We start from the raw sequence: 17,853 nt of genomic DNA, 5'->3' as shown, positions 1-17,853 counted from the left end.
AAATAAGTATATACGAAAGATGGTTAAGATAGCTGTGTTGCTAATTTCTCTCAGTTCATTGAAGAGATAGGTTTGTGCTAATATTGTTTGGACAATTAAATCAGTTACTCCAAGTAACTGATTTGAAGATAACAATACGCAATGTGTTGACCATTGTTACCCTCCTATCATACTGTTTTGGAATTTTGTTTTTTGTTTCTTTTTGTTTAAAATAAAAATTTAAAAAAGTAGTTTCCTAGAAAAGCAGAAAGTATTTGACAAATAACTAAAAAACTGCAGAAACAAAGTAAGACATTTTATTCACTATTCATAAAACTTGAGGTACAGCCCGGTGTGGTGGCACACATCTGAACCACAGCACTCAAGAGGCTGAGGCAAGAGGATCGTCGTGTGTTCAAGGCCAGCCTGGGCTACACAGTGAGTTCAAAACCAGCCTGAATTACAGAGTGAGACCTTGTCTCAAAAAATCAACAACAACAACAGAAAGGGCCCACTAATCATATTATAAATTTTTTTTTGTACTATACTGGCCCTTCATACAGTCTTATCCTCAAATAAAGTCATTACATACTTTTAAGTGGTAAAACAATTTAAGGCACAGAATGGAAAATAACTCATTTGATAACAGATTAAGTACGACAGTTTGCTAAAAACGTTAAATGGATAACTTCCTCATTCTTCTGCACACAGTATATGTCTTCATAATCAACTATATCTTCTATTCTCAAAGGACCAAAGGAAAATGAGATTATGTTAAAACAAGAGACTGTTTAGACAGGTTGTTATAACTATCGGATATTAAACTCTGAAATAAGCTACATACCATAGAATCATAATCACTTCTGGACACTGTTAAAAACATAAAGAATAATCATATATGCTACAGGGTTTGACAAACCAAATAGTTAGACAAAATGATCTAGAAGTCTCTCCTACCATATTTTTAGATTATTTTAATCATTTCCTAATATAATGTAATACCTAGTGTTAAAAAGTACTCATAAATATAAGTGACTACATGAGTAGCTTGAGAGAACTATTCATTCAATAAATTCTTAAATTTAGCTGGGCGTGGTGGTGCATCCCTATAATCCCAGCACTCAGGAGGCTGAGGCAGGAGAATCGTTGCAAGTTTGAGACCAGCCTGGGCTACAAAGTGTGCTCAAGGCCAGCCTGAACTGCATAGCGAGACCCAGTCTCAAAAAAGGCAAAATTAATTAATTAATTAATTATTAAATCCAACAACGATATTACCAAAAAGAACTTAGTTACTTCTGCTCTTTTAATACTGCTCAAACAGCAAAAAGACCAGTCAACCTTCTTTCCTGCTTCTCTTACCTCTGGGGGTCCGCTGAAAGAATATGCGTATAGAATAGGCTGAATCATGATTAGAGACTGAGTCAGATCTTGACGCATAAAATGGTGACGATAATATGAGCTCTCATCAGGACTATTGTTAAAAACTTGCAAAAAAGGAGACCTTCTTAAATGAAACATAAACTGCAAGATAAAGCATGTAAGATAGCTTTTACTGATTTTAATATTCCTATAGAAGTTTACATTAACAAAAGCATTTGATTACAAGTACATATTAACACAGTAAAACAAGTTACAAGAAAATTCAAAAGTTCCTAGAAAAGAACCTTGTTCATAATATTTATCATCTGCCTGAAAATGTAATTCCACAAAAAGAAAAAAAAAATTGATAGTGATTTAAAAGAAAAAAAAGGGAACAAAAGCCCAGTTGCTCAAATCGAAGGGACAGGAAGCGGAGAGCCAGGAGAGAAAGCGCGGAAAGTACGAGGAGTTCAGTCAAGTACTCAGGCGGATGCCTCCATGCTCTCTGCTATTAGCTCCTATTATAGACGAGGCCTCAAAATTCCCAAAACAGAAAGGATTTTGCATAAAGAGACCCTGCCTCTCCTTCCTTTCGTAAACCATCAGAAGTCTGCAGACATCTCCCTGTATAAAAATGGAGTTTCTGGGTTCCAGAGCAATAAAGATTTGAATAATTGAATGAATGAATGAATGAATGAATGCTCTAAAAAGAAAGCTGGAGTTTTAGACAAAGTTTTTATGAGCAAAAACTTGATTTTCTACATCTCAGCATTAATCATCCCTCTAGGTTGAACTAAAATGCCAAGTCCTATCTGGAGGTGGTGACACGTGCCTATAATCCCAGCACTTGGGAGGCTGAGGCCAGAGGACTGCCATGAGTTTGAGGCCAGCCAAGGCTATGAGGTGAGTTTAAGGAACAAACATAACAAGACCTTGGCTCAAAAAGAAAAAAGTCAAGTCCTGTAAATGTAACAAACCATCCACCTGAAAACTTTTCTTTAGATTTTGTACATCTTTCAAAGTGTTTTTCTGCTCCTCTTCCATGTTGTTAGGGTGCATCCCAGGTCTCACCTTGAGACAGAAGCTCTGCAAAGGGGCACCTGTGTCATCGTCTTTATCCTCCTACTGCCTGTACATTGTGCTCAGTTGAATAAATTTTATCTCTTACTTATTATATATAAAAAACCTGGGCTTTTAAAAATATCTAACAAATTGACAGTTAAAGAGATAGAGTCTATTTCTCCCAGTGAAAAAGATTCTCTAAGGTAAATAAAATTAGTTCCTTTCTATCAAGCTGGTATGGCCTCATAAAACTGTTGTCAAATGATAATGTGAGACTACAATTACATGTGAAGTCTTTTTGGTACACTGCAATTAGAACCCCTTTTTACTAGATGGAAAGCTAACTGGCTTTACACCTAACTGTACTCTTGGTAGGGTTTCAGAGTAAATATTCATTCACCACAAATAAATGACAAGTTATAAAAAACCAATATGAAAATATTATATACTTTTTGCCAAACACTCACAGCGCAAACATGAAAGCTTCCCCAAATTTACAAAACCAAAAGAGTAACTCAGTAAAATAAGTCCTATAAAATGAATAAAATATAAAGAATAGGAAAGATAAGACCCAATGCTATTGGCAACACAAGAAAATAACAGGAATCTTTTATCTACTTACCTGTGGATAAAGGGAAAAAGTTTCTGAAAATCTGAAGGAACTTGGATCATCTTTGTGATACTCTCCAAATTTCTGACACTAAATAAAACAAAATATGTTAATAAAGTACTCCCTTTGGAACACTACATATAGACTTAGCAAGAGACTGATTATAAACAAAAGAAAATATCTAAATTTCAGAAGCAAGGGCTACTTTGCCCCAGTGCAACAGTAACTCACCCTTAAATGTTTGGATTTTTAAACTAAGTGCTCTTGTAGAAATAAAGAAGTGTCCTAAGACTTTAAAAGGTATTAACCAACGGATAGAAAATAAAACATCAAGGTATCATAGTATGTACAAAAGAAAGTTGCTGGTACAAAATCTGGTACACCAGAAATACCAGGAGGGGAGGGCAGAGAAAGGGGAAAAAAGCCACCCATCCCGTAGTTTAAAAAACAGCTCCCTCTTATGTTCTACAAGTTTTCAAAGGGGTGTTTGTTATGACTGTGTCTAGATGTCCCCTCAAAGCCTTATGGAGTCAGGTGGGATTTTTTCAGAGGTGGCTGGATCTAGAGAGTGTGATGCTGGGATCAAAGCTGAGTGGTTACTCAATCAGTCCACTGATTGGTTTGGCGCTGCCCTAATCTCAGTAGCCTAGATACAATATAAAAGGGGCAGAAAGACGCTAATAAGGTCCCCCTTGCTTGCTTTGCTACTGCCCCCATGAACTGCTGCTACTCCTCTGCGATGCCCCTCTGCCGATCCACCCTGCCTTGGAGCCAGCTGATTATGCACTGAAACCTCTACAGACTGTGAGCTAAATAAACCGCTCTTCTTTTAACTTTGGATACTCATATTTTGTCTCAGCAATGAGAAAAGTAGCTAAAATAGTGTTTGAACTGGAAAGCCAAAGAATTACTTTCAAGAAGGATAAAGGCATGCTAAGAACTTTATAGCCTGCTAAGTAAAAATGGAGCATTAAGGTCTAAGTTTAAAGCTAGGTACAATGCCCCGTGCCTGGAATCCCAGCACTTAGGGAAGCTCAGGCAGGAGGACTGCAAGTTCAAATTCTGCCTGGGCAACACAGTGAGACTTGCCTCAGAAATACAAATCTAAAAGAACGCAGACACAGCTCAGTCATGGGGCACCCCTTGGTTCAATCCCCTGAAAACAACAACAAAAAGAACTGGGCTTAGAAAAGCCCTCTAGATCATAGCAAATCATGGTTCCTGATATGTCAAAAACCCAAGTGAAATAGCTGGCCATGGAGGCTCATGCTGTAATCCTCGCACTCTGGAAGGCTGAGACAGGAAGACTACAAGCTCAAATCTAGTCTGGCAACTTAGCAACGTAGTGAGGCCCTGTCTCAAAATTTAAAAAAAAATTTAAAGGCTGGGGATGTGCTCAGTGTTAAGGTCCTGAGTTCAATTCCTGGTACCATGCACACACAAAAAAAACAAAGTTACACCAACATTACCAATAATTTTACTAGCATATATTTGGTAATCTAGATGTAAATGATAAAGATCTATCTATACTCTGATATGTGTAATATGTATAATTTTTATATAACAACTAAATTTTTTGTTTGTTTTTATGAAACAAAGTCTTGCTGTGTAGTTCAGGGTGGCCTTGAACTCACTATGTAGTTCAGGCTGGCCTCAAACTCACAGTGATCCTTCTCCATCAGCCTCCTGAGTGCTGGGATTACAGAAGTATACCACCACACCTGGCTCAATTAATTTCTTTTAAAAGATGCATATATATTAATACAAAATTAAAAGTTTCATTCAAATAAAAACTACAAAATTAAAACCACAGCAATAAAAAATTTCAGAGCTAGGAATACAGTTTTAGAGCAATTGTTCAGCATCATGCGGCCCTGGGTTCCACTGCCAGGACAATAACAAAAGCTAGGTAGGTAGGTAGGTAGGAAGGAAGGGAGGAAGGAAGGGAGGAAGGAAGGAAGGAAGGAAGAAAGGAGGGAAGGAAGGAGGGAAGGAAGGAGGAAAAAGGAGAAAAGACATAAAGAAAAGCACCAAAAAGCACTAAGAATGGTTACAGCAATATAGAATTAAATTCTGAGTTAATTTCATACCGGCCAAAATAAATAGAAAAATAAGTTATACATTTGCTATTCATTCATTTTAAAAAGGCATTCTAGTTCACTGAACGTGGTCACTGAATTCCATTCATTACTATGCTACTATCTCAGTAATCTGCACAGGAGTCCCTCATACCATATTTCAGATGCACTATAAGTACTTCAAAACAGATTATCCACAATGAACACTTACCGCAAATGAAAGCACAGAGGCTTAGGAGAGCACAGTGTTTACTCACCAGCCGAATGAGCTGTCTATCCAGCCATCTAAGCACATCTGGCCCTTCCTCGGTTTCTGCTCTGTATATTGCCAGCCGGGCCATAAGAATGGCAGCTGCCTCCTGGTCAAATGACGCAGCGATGTTTTGGATTTGAGTTTGAGCATCTGCCCAACTAAAGAAATAAGAAAGCACAGAAGTGTGGCTAAGATTCACAGTATCGTAAGTGGCTACCACACAGGTGTAAATTTAACGATGCAGAAAACTATTTCGAAACTTCAAAATTTCAGTATCACCTAGAGAAATTAGCAAGTTTTTAAACCACTAATCACTATTTCATCACAATATTAGCTATTTTTCAGAAAAATACAACTAAATCTAAAACAATTTCTCTAAAGTACTTGTACAGGCACAATCCCACCAGATTCCTCAAAGTATCAAGATTTCGACAAGCAAACTAACAGTACAGAGTCTTCCCCAAAAATGTATACATCAGGAAATGAAAAACCTGTATAAATATTTTAATACTACGTCTTATTGTGAGAGATCGTGAGATTCACACAAGTTACCTTTGGCCTCTACAATTACAAGAGGTGCTCAGGGTGGCGGCCATGAGCTTCCACACATTTATTCGCACACCAGCCTGCTGAAGTGTGTACACGCTTTCTGTGGACTGTGTACACATTTGTGTGCATGCATGCAGAGATACACAAGTCTCTGCCAGACTTCAGAATTCAACTCCTTCATTCTTATAAAAGTAGAACAATGGAAATACAAAAATAAAGGTTTTCACTCAGCCTAAGTAATTCCCATTTATTAAGGCAGAATTTCTTTCTCGTTGGTCTTTAATTCACCCATCAGTAGTAAAAAGCATAATTAAATTACTTTGTATTCGTCAGTCTGTTAATATTTACTAAAACCCATCAAAAGTTAAGATTTTATCTGAGGGATTAATTTTATATTATGCACAAAATAGCAGTAATGTATTAATTTTATATATTCTATAAAGCCAGTCCAGTCAAACTGTTGCTGGGTAGACCCAACAATAGTTTTTGTTTATTTAATATTTCAAAAACAGTTTTGTAATACTTCAGTTGACCCTAATTCTAAAGTGAGGTACTTTAGTGAGGTATGACTGGTGATACTTATGACTTCCTGAAAATAAATACTGAATCAATTTTACATGTAACAGTGACCCCATGTGAATTTAGGCAGTAACATCTTTAAAATTCTCCTCCCTTCTTCCTCTGTCTTTAATTTTGTTTCATTTGACAAATAATGTTTAGATGCTTTCCAGATGGTTGGCAAGCATAAATTATCTCAGCCTGATGAAATAATAATAAGCAGACAAGTCTGTACTTGTCTTGTATTATTGTCTTATATTATTGTCTGTACCTTACCATCACATGGCATACCAAGTATGTTCAAGCCTTTTGAAATCATAACCTCTCCTTACAGTACCAGTCCACAAAGCAGAAGCTGGACAAAGATAAATGAACTGAACAAAAATATCATCATTTGAAAAGTAAACTATACTATATCATTAAGTATATACAGGTAGTAAATTTCATATTTAAGAAAAATGTGATTTTTTTCATGTAAATGAAGTAAATAAACTTTTCTTTTTTTTTCTGGTGTTGAGACAAGGTTCTCACTATGTTATCCAGGCTAGCTTCAAGCTAGTGGGGATTCTCCTGCCTCAGCCTCTGGAGTGGTAGGATTACAGGCATGCACCACCAAGCCCGGGACCCTCACTGTTCTTATCAATGAATATTCTAGCAAATAAACTGGATCATTGTTCACCTTTGTTATGGTTTGTGTTTGGGTGTCCCCTCAAAGCCTCATGTGGCCATGGGGCAGGCTTTTAGAGTTTGATTATGGGTTTAAAAGCTACACTCGCCCTGGGGTGGATAGTTTGCATATGTAAGGGACAGGAAAAGGATGCTTGAGGCCATTCTTCCGCCATTCCGCCCTGGTGTATGCTGGTTGCTTAGGTGTGTTCTGCTGCCATGAGCTGTAGCTCTCTGCCATGTGCCACTCTGCCTTATAATCTGCCAAGTACAGACTGAAACCTCCACAAACTGTAAGCAAAATAAACCTTTCCTTCTTAATTTTGGGCGTCAGGTATTTTGTCCCAGCAACGAGAGAAAAGTAACCAAGACAACTTTCTAGTCACAGATGTCACCTAAACTAGGAACAGAGCTCCACAGCAGGACCTACAATAGTTTTGACATGTAAATTAAATCTTTAACAAACACAACTTACTTTCTAGCAATGGTGGTCACTCGGATGCGTCTCTGCCCACTGGAGTGCTGATACTGGGTTACAAACTGGATCGCACCACGTCCTCCTTGAGGAATCGGAGCATTATGCTGTGTGAAAAAAAGGCATAAAAACTGAACAAAACTCTATGCTGCTGTCATGTAATCACAGACTACATATTTTTCTAGCATGAATAGATTTACTCTAAAATTTAAAAATCTCCCATCAAAGAAAAACCCAAGGTCAGACACCTTCACTGTTAAATTCTATTGAATATTTAAATAAGTAATATAGGTCTTCTCAAATTATTAAAAAAAAAAAAACTAAAGAAAGAATTCTTCTAAACTCACTCTATCAGATCAGCATTATATCTTCATATGAAACCCAAACAAGGACAAAACAAAGACAGAAAACTACAAGTCAATATCCCTGATGAACACAGATGCAAAAATCCTCAACAAAATACTAGCAAACCAAATTCAACAGCATCTTAAAAAGATTCTTTCATCATGATCAAGCGGGATTCCTGCCAGGAATGCATGGATTGGTTCAACACAAGCAAATAAATAAAAATGATACACACATCAACAGATCATAAGACGAAAATCCTATGTCAATGGGTGCAGAAAAGGCATTTGATAGCATTTTACATTCCTTCATGACAAAAAGGCTGAACAAATTAGGTACAGAAGAAACCTCTGGCCTATAATAAAGGCCATACACACGCACAGCATAGCTAACACTACACTGAATGGGGAGAAGCTGTAGTTCTCTCAGGAAGATCAGGAATAAGACAGGGTACCCATTTTCCCCACTTTACACAACATATTAGCAGTCCTAGCCAGAGCCCTCAGGCCAGAGAAAACCAACTGTCACTGTTTGCAAATGATATGATCTTTCCTCTACATAACTCCAACCACACCAAAAACTATTAAAACTGATAAATTCAGTAATGCTGCAGGATATAAAACCAACATAACGAGCTGGGAATATAACTCAGTGGTAGATAATTTGCCTCGCACGTGCAAGGCCCTGTGTTCCATTCCCAGCACCTCAAACAAGGAAAAAAAAAATCAGGCTGGGCACAGTGGTGCAGGCCTGTAACCCCAACACCCAGCAGACGGAGACAGAAGGATGAGCATGAGCTCAAGGCCAGCCTGAACTACACAGCGAGGCCCTGTCTCAAAAAACAAAACAAAAAGATCAGCAGTATTGCTGTACAGGCGGAGCAAAGTACACGAATCAAGGGCTGGGGGTGCAGGTCAGCCAGGGACTGCTTTCCTAGCGTGACCGAGGCCCTGAACTCAATCCCTGGAAGCACCAAAGAAGGAAGAAACAGAAATCAAGAAGGCAATTCCACTTACAACGGCTACAAACAAAATGCCTATGAGTAAATTTAAAGAAAGGAAGATCTCTACAATGGAAATTATAAAACACTGATTAAAAAAACACACAAAGACATCTGTGTCCACAGATTAGACAATCAGTATTGCTAAAATGTCTACATTACCCAAAGTAATCTACAGATTCACTGCAATCCCTATCAAAATACATATTCTTCACAGAACTAGAAAGAACAATCCTAAAATTCATACGAAATATTCATGGCCAACATGAAGTATTTGTTTACCTTTTAATATTCAAGTAAAGAAAGTCATACCTGGTTAACAACCTCAAAATATATGGCAAGGGTTGTGGTGGGGCTGAGTCCACAGATCTTCCATTGACATGTGCCACCTGTTCCTATCTCCTGTAAAAATAAATTATAGTACATTTGAAAACCAAATACTTAACTATTAGCATAATAGCTATTAAGGAGAAAAACAACTTTCAGTAAGAGAAAAATTTCTGAACTTTCAAACTAGTTCAATGAATGATATAAAAGCTTAAAATTTCTTAAAATCATGACATCATGAAATAAAATTATACAATTTTTTCATAACAAAATTTTAAGATAATACAAATATTGTTAAGTTGAAAAGTGAGTATTGACACTAGGTCTTCATATTATAGTCTTTAAAAACCTATGCCATTCTATTACTAATAAAATAAGTAATTCAATTAAGACTCACAAAAAAAAAGTTTACACCATTTAATGAAGTGTTCACAGCAATCTTACTACAGAGTGGGAAGGCATACTGAGGCCTGACCTCAGGGCCTTGCACATGCCTGGCAAGCACTACCCCTGCGCTACATCTCCAGCCTTCTTATTTTACTTTTTGAGACAGGATCTTGCTAAATTGCCTAGGCTGCCTTCAGACTTGTGATTTCTCCTGCCTCAGGCTCCTGAGTAGCTGGAGTTATAGGTGTGCAGCACCACACCCAGCTTCTAACATTATCTTTATATCCCAGTATTCATTCTGTGTAAAGACATACTGCTTTAATATATAATATATGCACATATGAATAGGTCCTCTGAATTAGAATTATTGTAGCTATTATTGAGAAAAATCCAATATAGATCTTCATTATGCAAACTGCTTAAAAGCAATATTGTAACTCTGTCACCTCCAGAGCTGACAACACACCTTGTGTTATATGTCCCACTGTCCTCTCTACAGTGACATGACTGTACAGTTTATATTGCAGCATGATTCTGCAATTCCAGATCGCATACACCCCACCAAAGGGGATAAAGAGAAAGGAACCGAAACTTAAACCTAACTAATTTGGTCATTTTTTTGGAAATTCTGGTAATAAAAATCCATTTGGAAGTTTGACTTTCAGAAGTCTCCACAACTCCAAATCATTAAAATGTTTCAAGGCACATGGGGCAAGGAATAACTCAGGCATAAAAAATAAAAGACATGCGACCACGCTAAAGCTGAAGCTCACCTACAAAAAAAGAGCCCACACAATAATCTGGAAGGTCTCTGTTGGTGCCATCCTGAGAATGAACTATGTTTGCTTTCTAAAATAAGACAGACTTACATTTTCAGACACACAAGGTCCTTTAGAATTGAGAGACACACAAGGTCCAATAGCTCCTGAAATCTTTATCTCCCTTGAGGTCTGCAAAATAAAAATACAGCATATTTGGTTTCCTGAGAGGTCAGTTCAAAGGTTCAACTTTAAGTATTTAAGGATATAGGATATTTTTCCATATTTAAAACTCAAAAGCCTAAGAAAATATAGTAACATGTAGAAGTAGTCACTATTTCTGTACTGATAACTTCAAAATTTAAAATCTAGCCCTAACTACATTTTAATCTTCCATTTCCAACAGCCCATAGAAGAAACCTACTTGGAAATCCCATCCTAAATTCAAACTCATACCATACCCAAAATCCACACATCCTAATCCAAAACCTGAGCCATCATTTTCTGTTTTTCCTCCCACAGAAAAAACCTGTCTTCAAGACTGGTCTCCCTCCACTCTCTACTGACCCCTAAATTTAAGCTATCACATTACCTTCTCTCTAAAAAACTTAGAAACATAGTTTCCTTTCGAGGTTCTCTTTCCTGACCTGCCCTGCTACCATTTTCAGATGAATTTTATCTAACACATGGCTATTTGTTAACACTACACTGACTTTTGCAGACATACCCATCTCCAAACTACAACCAACCCATATAATTAACCCTGTTTCTCTTACTTTCCAGTATAAACTATGCACTCTCACAAAGTATTTTGTTCAAACATTTTGATTCTCACCTCTCTGCCTCTATTCTGAGATAAATTGTGTCCTACCTATATTTTTCCACCCTAAACTTTTACAGCACTTTTATTATGAGGCATGGTTAAAAAAATACTATATTTAATTTTTGAAAATTTATTACAGTAACAGACACATTGCCATTAATCATCCTCAAAATACTTTGAACATACTTGTCCCAATGTTCTTGCTACTTTGTTGTTGTGTCCGTCCCCCGTCCGTGTCCCCCCCCCCCATGGGGAATTGAACTCACAACCTTGCACTTGCCAGGCAGGGACTGTGCTGCTGAGCTAAATCCCAAGCCCTCTCTTGCTACTTTCTGAAGCCATTTTGGAAGTTTTCTTTCGTGAGTGTCTTCAGTTGCCCTGTCATGGTTGCCTTATTGTGCTGAATTGATTCAAAGCATTTACATTCAAAGTCATTTTGACTTTGGGGAAGAGACAGAAGTCACATGGTACCAGATCCAGTGATAAGGCAGATGAGGACACACAGTAATGTTCTTAAAAGCCCACCTTTTCTTTGGATGGCACTGGGAAGCAGCATATTTTGATCACAACTCTTTAAAGTCACGAAAGAATTGCTTCAGAAAGTGGCAAGAGGCCAGGTGTGGTGGCACATGCTATAATCCCAGCACTCAGGAGGCCGAGACAGGAGGATCACCAGGAGTTCAAGGCCAGCCTGGGCTACATAATGAGTCCATGCCAGCCTGAACTATACAGTGACACCCTGTCTCAAGAAAACAAAGAATGATAAAATAACTATTTTCAATGTGACAGGGAGCATTTTGAAAAAGATTAATGGTAATGTATCTTTTACTGTAATAACCTTTTATTTAAACATACTGTATTTTTATCAGCCCCTGTATCTTTTGTTATTTCATTCTATCACGTGTAAATCTTGTCTCTCTAATCAAGACTAAGGTTCTCTGTAACAAGACCTCCACCTTAGCTCTGCCTTGACATCTCTATAAATGACAGACACACAGCAAGTATCTGATAAAATAACATGATTAATATGAAATATTTAATGAAATTTCACAATCACTGTGCTTATAATACACATGAACCCAACACCAATGTCTATATTTTTTCAATCTAAATTTGAAATGAATGATAGTGTTGTACAACTATAAACACAAAACTTTCTTATGTCATTTCAAACTTGAAAGTGTCCTCCTAATGACAAAGAATACTTTCAAGTTGGATAATTTCTGCCATAAAATATTCTAGTACCAAAATAAAAATTCAGCACTAAAAAGATAAAACACACTTAAAAAGTTAAACCTAATATACACAGTTAAAGGAAATTTTGCTGGGTGTGGTGGCACACGCCTGTAATCCCAGCACTCGGGAGTCTGAGGCAGGAAGATCACTGCAAGTTCAAGACCAGCCTGTGCTATAAAGCGAGCTCAAGGCTAGCCTGAACTGCATAGTGAGCGAGATCCTGTCTCAAAAAGACAAAAAAATAAAAAATAAAGGAAATTTTACCATCACTTCTCCACCTTTTGGCAAAGACCAAGTGTTCTTATCAGTTTAATATATGATACATCCTTTATCCAAGGACAATACATTAAATGGATTTTTGGAGCTGGGAGATGGAACAGGAGCTTGCTCTATCCACTCCACTCATCGATCTGGTACTGCAGTACCTCCAGGAATGGCACAATCCCTGGGTGGGGGGACATTTTACTTATATAATTCTACTTTTCTAACAATTGTATGGAAATGTTCAAATAAAGCCTCGCTGTACATTTAATGACACACCTTTTTGTGCAACAAATTTCTAACGTAAGGTGTTAGTACAATATAACCACTATTTTTAAATCATACATTGGATTTAATTAATAATATATCAAAATTATGGAAAAGCATATAAATTTGTCTTCTGACAAACACATTCCCCATAAATCAAGTTTCTTACCTTTATTTCTAATGTGCCCCCAAAGCCCATTTTAAACTGTCCGTGCATATCTTTGGTAAAGACTCTCTGAAAAGTTTGTTTGAATAAGGAAGTGTTGAAAGAATCACCCATCACCATGTATCCTCTGCAGGGAAAGAACAGAACACAGCACAGATGATACGTGACACATGCCTGGCTCGTGTTACCAGAAAGTGAATCACTTCTCAAGATACCTACAAATTTTAAAGATATTTTCCAAAATGTGCTCTATTATTATTAATTTTTAAAATATCCTCATCTTACAAATAATCTCAATTCTGAGGGTATGTAAATGCCCCTAAAGCTAGCATTTGCTCTCAGTGATTTTTAAAAATTCTGATTAAATAGTAATTAACCCATACATATAATATTCAAAAGACACAGAAGGACACATGGTAATAAACGCGCCTCTCCAGCTCCTGCCTCCAGTTCCCTGGTCTTGCCTCCCCGTTCTCCATACTGGTGAATATACCTGATCTTTTATGGCTGGCATTTTCATTCTTAAAGACATGATGGTTACACCTATGAACCAAGCACTCTGGGGCTGAGGCAGGAGGATCACTGTGAGTTCAAGAGCAGCCTAGGTTGTATAGTGACTTCAAGGCCAGCCCAAAAAATGTAGTAAGACCCTTTCTTGATGCTCCCCTGAAAAAGTGTATGTGTGGGTGGTATGTATGTGCGTGTTATACTCAGTGAGTGAAAACAGAGGGACATTAAGGAACACTGTTATTTCGTGTACTTATACATTACAATTCTTACAGGAGGCATATACTTGCCTTTTTAAGAAAAAAAAAAAGTTGTAAAAGCCACTAACTTCCAAATAAAAACTATTCTGAGATATCATTTATTCTCTAGTGGAACGGCACAAGACACAGTTTGACAATGTATTTTACTGTGAAACCTGTGGAAAAACAGACACCCTCCTATGTTGCTGGGGAACGCACAAACAGTGCAGACGAAACTGAAAATGTCAAAATTACACTCATTTTCTTTACAACCCAGCCACCTCACTATCAGGACCTACACCCCAAGTCACTGAAGATGCCATTTCACAAAGGTTCCACACAGGCCACACAAAACAAAACAGAAAATAAATGCATAAAGTTATTCAGTGACGCACTATTTGTAATCACAAAAATTGAAAACAACCCTATAACCATCTATTAGAGAATGAAATATGGTACATTGACACAATGGAGTTATAAGACTACAGACAGATTTCCAGGATACAAGTGAAAAATACAAGTGAGAAAAGATGTGTAGAATATTCTGCTGTTTATATAAAAAGGATACACACAGATATTCATGCAAAAATGCTCATACTTTTTAAATATTTAGGTACTTTTTAAACAATAATAAAAGATACAATAGAACATAAAAAGCTAGGCATGGAGGTGCACATCCATCATCCTACTTACTACTCAGGAGGCCGAGGACACCAAGTTAAGGCTGATTTGGGCAATTCTGAGAGACCCTGTCTCTAAAGTAAAAATATAATAAATAAAAGGGCCAGGGATACTGCAGCTCAGCATCCCCTGGGTCAAATCCCCAGTACACTACATACCAAAAAGGACACAATCAAAAATTAACACAGGCAAAAGAACAAAAATTGATGAAGAATAATTATACTAATTTTACTTTCGATGCTGACAAAAGTTGTGACATATTATCTCAGATGCTTTTACAGATTTTGTATATTTCTCTACTGGTATTTAAAACTATAGTTACAGTTTGTACACTGACTTAGATCTAGAAACCTTAGTAACTTCCCATAATTCTAATAGTCTGTAGATTCAGATGTTTCTACTTTTACATATGTGTCACCTCTGACTATCTACGTCACACTGTAATTGATAATGCATGAAACCCTGAGACCCAGAGGAGTCAAAGCAGTCCTGAGCAAAATGAGCAAAGCAGTAGGCCTTACAATTCTGGATTTCAAGCTATACTATAAAGCTACTGTACTAAAAATGGATGGCACTGGCAGAGAAAAAAAGACATGTTGACCACTGAAAAAGAACTGTGCATAAAGGAACAACTCCAAGCACATTCAGCCATCTGAGCTTTGATAAAGGGGTCAAAACATAGACTGAAGAAAAAGCCTCTTTTGCAAAAGGCAGAAGAGGCCTAGATAGCCCATATCTAGGCCCATATCTCTCACCCTGTACTAAAATCAGATGAAAATGGATCAATGATCTAAATACAAAAACAGAAGCACTGAGTGTCCTAGAAATAGATAAAACTCTAAAAGTCATAGATATAGGCAAAGATTTTCTTAACAGACCCAAATTACACAAGAAATGATACCAAGAATCAAATGGGATATAAATCAAAAAGCTTGTGCACACCAGAGGAAACCATCAACAGTAAAAATACAACCTAGAGAATGGTAAAAAATCTTGTACTCCTGGGACAGAGGACTAATATCTGGATATAAAGAGCTCAAAAAAGAAAAGATACCCCAAATAAAAGACCCAATCAAAAAATGGGCAACTTAAATGAATAGACACTTCACAAAAGCAGAAGTACAGATGGCCAACGGAGTAATCCTGGGCCAGAAAGAAGCATAAATTTGGGACATCTGTAGGAAAACAAATCCACCGGAAGACCGTAATGCTAAGTGAAACAAATCAGAGGCAAGGGTGTAATTCACACCCTTTTTTTCTATGAGGACCCCAAAATATATAAAAATTAAAGAGCAAAATGAAAGAGAAGTGCTAGGAAACAGGCAGGTAGACTCTGTGGGAAGGGGATCTGAGGAAGGGAGCTCTCAAGAGAATGCAAGGACAACAGTGGGGACTAAACCTTATCAAGACTCAATGTGTAAACACTATTACCAACTTCCCAGGATGAACGCAATCATCATATACTACCAAGACATACTAATAATAAAAAACTGTTTAAATGCTTATCATTAGTCTTCAGAGAAAAGTAAATCATATCCTCAATGAAATATTATTTCATACCCACTTGTACAGCTATTATAAGCAACAGACAATAACAAGTGTCAGTAAGGGGACCAGGGATTTAGCTCAGTGGCGCGGTGCCTGTCTAGCAAGCGTGAGGTCCTGAGTTCGATTCCCAGTACCCCGCCTAAAAAAAACAAGTGTCGATAAGGATATGCAAATTGGAACCCTCACACGTGGGTAGTGGGAACTGATGTAAAGTGATGCAGTGACTTTGGAAAGCAGTTTCACAGTACTTCAAAACATTGTTTTCTTTCTTTTGGCTTGGTTTGGGTTGGTTTGGGGGTTTTCTTGGGTTATTTGTTTTGGTTTTTTGAGACAGAATTTCACTTTACACTTTTAGGCTGGCCTTCAACTCATTAGGTAGCCCCAGCTGGCCTTAAACTCAGGCGATCTTGATGCCTCAGCCTCCCTAGTGCTGGGATTTAAGGCACCTGCCACCACGCCCAGCTCTCCTCCAAAACACTAAGCACAGGACCCAGGACCTGTGCTTGTTGGGTCCCAGGACAGGACCCAACAACTCCATTCCTAGGTATATAGCTAAGAAAAACAGAAACATAATGTCTACACAAATCCTTACACACACATTCAAAGCAGCATTATTCAAAACCGCCGACAAGGAGTAATGAAATTTCATTAGTTGATGCATTAAATCTAATATATCCACACAATAGAATAGTACTGGATAGTAAGTGGGACCCATGCTTCATTTTTCACTCACCAAAAAAAAAGCAATGAAGTAATGGTATACCCTAAACAGGAGCGAACCCTGAAAACACCATGCTAAGTAAAAGAAGCCAATGCTGTAGTATTCCATTTATTTAAAAAATCCAAAATAAGTAATTATCGATTGCTTAGAGCTGAGAGAATGGGGGGAAGAGGAGAAAGAGAAGAAAGTGACACTAATGGGTAGAGTTTCTCTCTGGGCTGATAAAGATGGTCACAGTTATACTTCAGGGGTGTTCAGGCAACCTGTGTTATACTAAACCCCAGCACACTGAACATTTTAAATAGGTAAACATTATGGTATATGAATTTATACATCAAAAAATGCTGCTACTAACAGGCTGGGGATGTAGCTCAGTGGCAGGGCCCTTGCCTAGCATGTGCAAGGCCATGGGTATAATACTGAGCTACTAAAATAACAAAATGAAACAATGGCTTCAGGATGTCAAAATCAGGTTTACAAGTAAACTTGTGCCTTTGTAATTTGATATTCTGAAAAAAATAGCTAAAGAGAACTTTACAGAAGAAACACCAAAACTGCTAACAGATATTCCCCTGACAGGGTAAGATGATGATATTTTTGTGCCTACACCATCATTATTGATTTATATTTGTAAATTGTCATTATTAGTTTATAATTTAAAAAGTTGCTGGGCGTGGTGGCAAACGCCTGTAATCTCAGCACCTGGGCAACTGAGGCAGGAGGATCATTGTGAGCCTGAGACCAGCCTGGGCTACAAAGTGATCTCAGAGCCTGCCTGAACTGCATAGCAACACCCTATCTCAAAAAGACAAAAAAAAAAAAGAAAGAAAGAAAGAAAAAGTTGTGAAAAAAAAAAATTCAATACATACCCAGTAAGGTTGGGGCAGCATTTCATCTCCAGAAGACCGGTCTGATCTAGTGCACAGGCATAGATGTCAATTACATGGCCAGTTGTGGCAGCTCGGTTAGCCAACGCTTCAAAATGCTATAAAAGATTT

General features: G+C 37.6%; 1 protein-coding gene across 1 annotated transcript in view; it reads right to left on the bottom strand.

Moving 5' to 3' along the window:
• Sec23a (Sec23 homolog A, COPII coat complex component) overlaps positions 1 to 17,853 on the bottom strand; it is a gene marked incomplete at its 5' end in the record, with an annotated part of 50,542 nt that overhangs the window by 12,343 nt on the left and 20,346 nt on the right. The window contains 8 exon segments of the mRNA XM_013510357.1: positions 1,339 to 1,500; positions 3,023 to 3,100; positions 5,346 to 5,499; positions 7,590 to 7,696; positions 9,247 to 9,336; positions 10,518 to 10,598; positions 13,163 to 13,286; positions 17,725 to 17,840. Coding sequence (XP_013365811.1) covers positions 1,339 to 1,500; positions 3,023 to 3,100; positions 5,346 to 5,499; positions 7,590 to 7,696; positions 9,247 to 9,336; positions 10,518 to 10,598; positions 13,163 to 13,286; positions 17,725 to 17,840 — 912 coding nt within the window.

Source organism: Chinchilla lanigera, unplaced genomic scaffold, assembly GCF_000276665.1.
Source record: "Chinchilla lanigera isolate Chin_1 unplaced genomic scaffold, ChiLan1.0 scaffold00008, whole genome shotgun sequence".
Lineage (NCBI taxonomy): Eukaryota > Metazoa > Chordata > Mammalia > Rodentia > Chinchillidae > Chinchilla > Chinchilla lanigera.
Note: the sequence above shows the minus strand (reverse complement) of the source record. Positions and strands in the feature narration are given on the sequence as shown.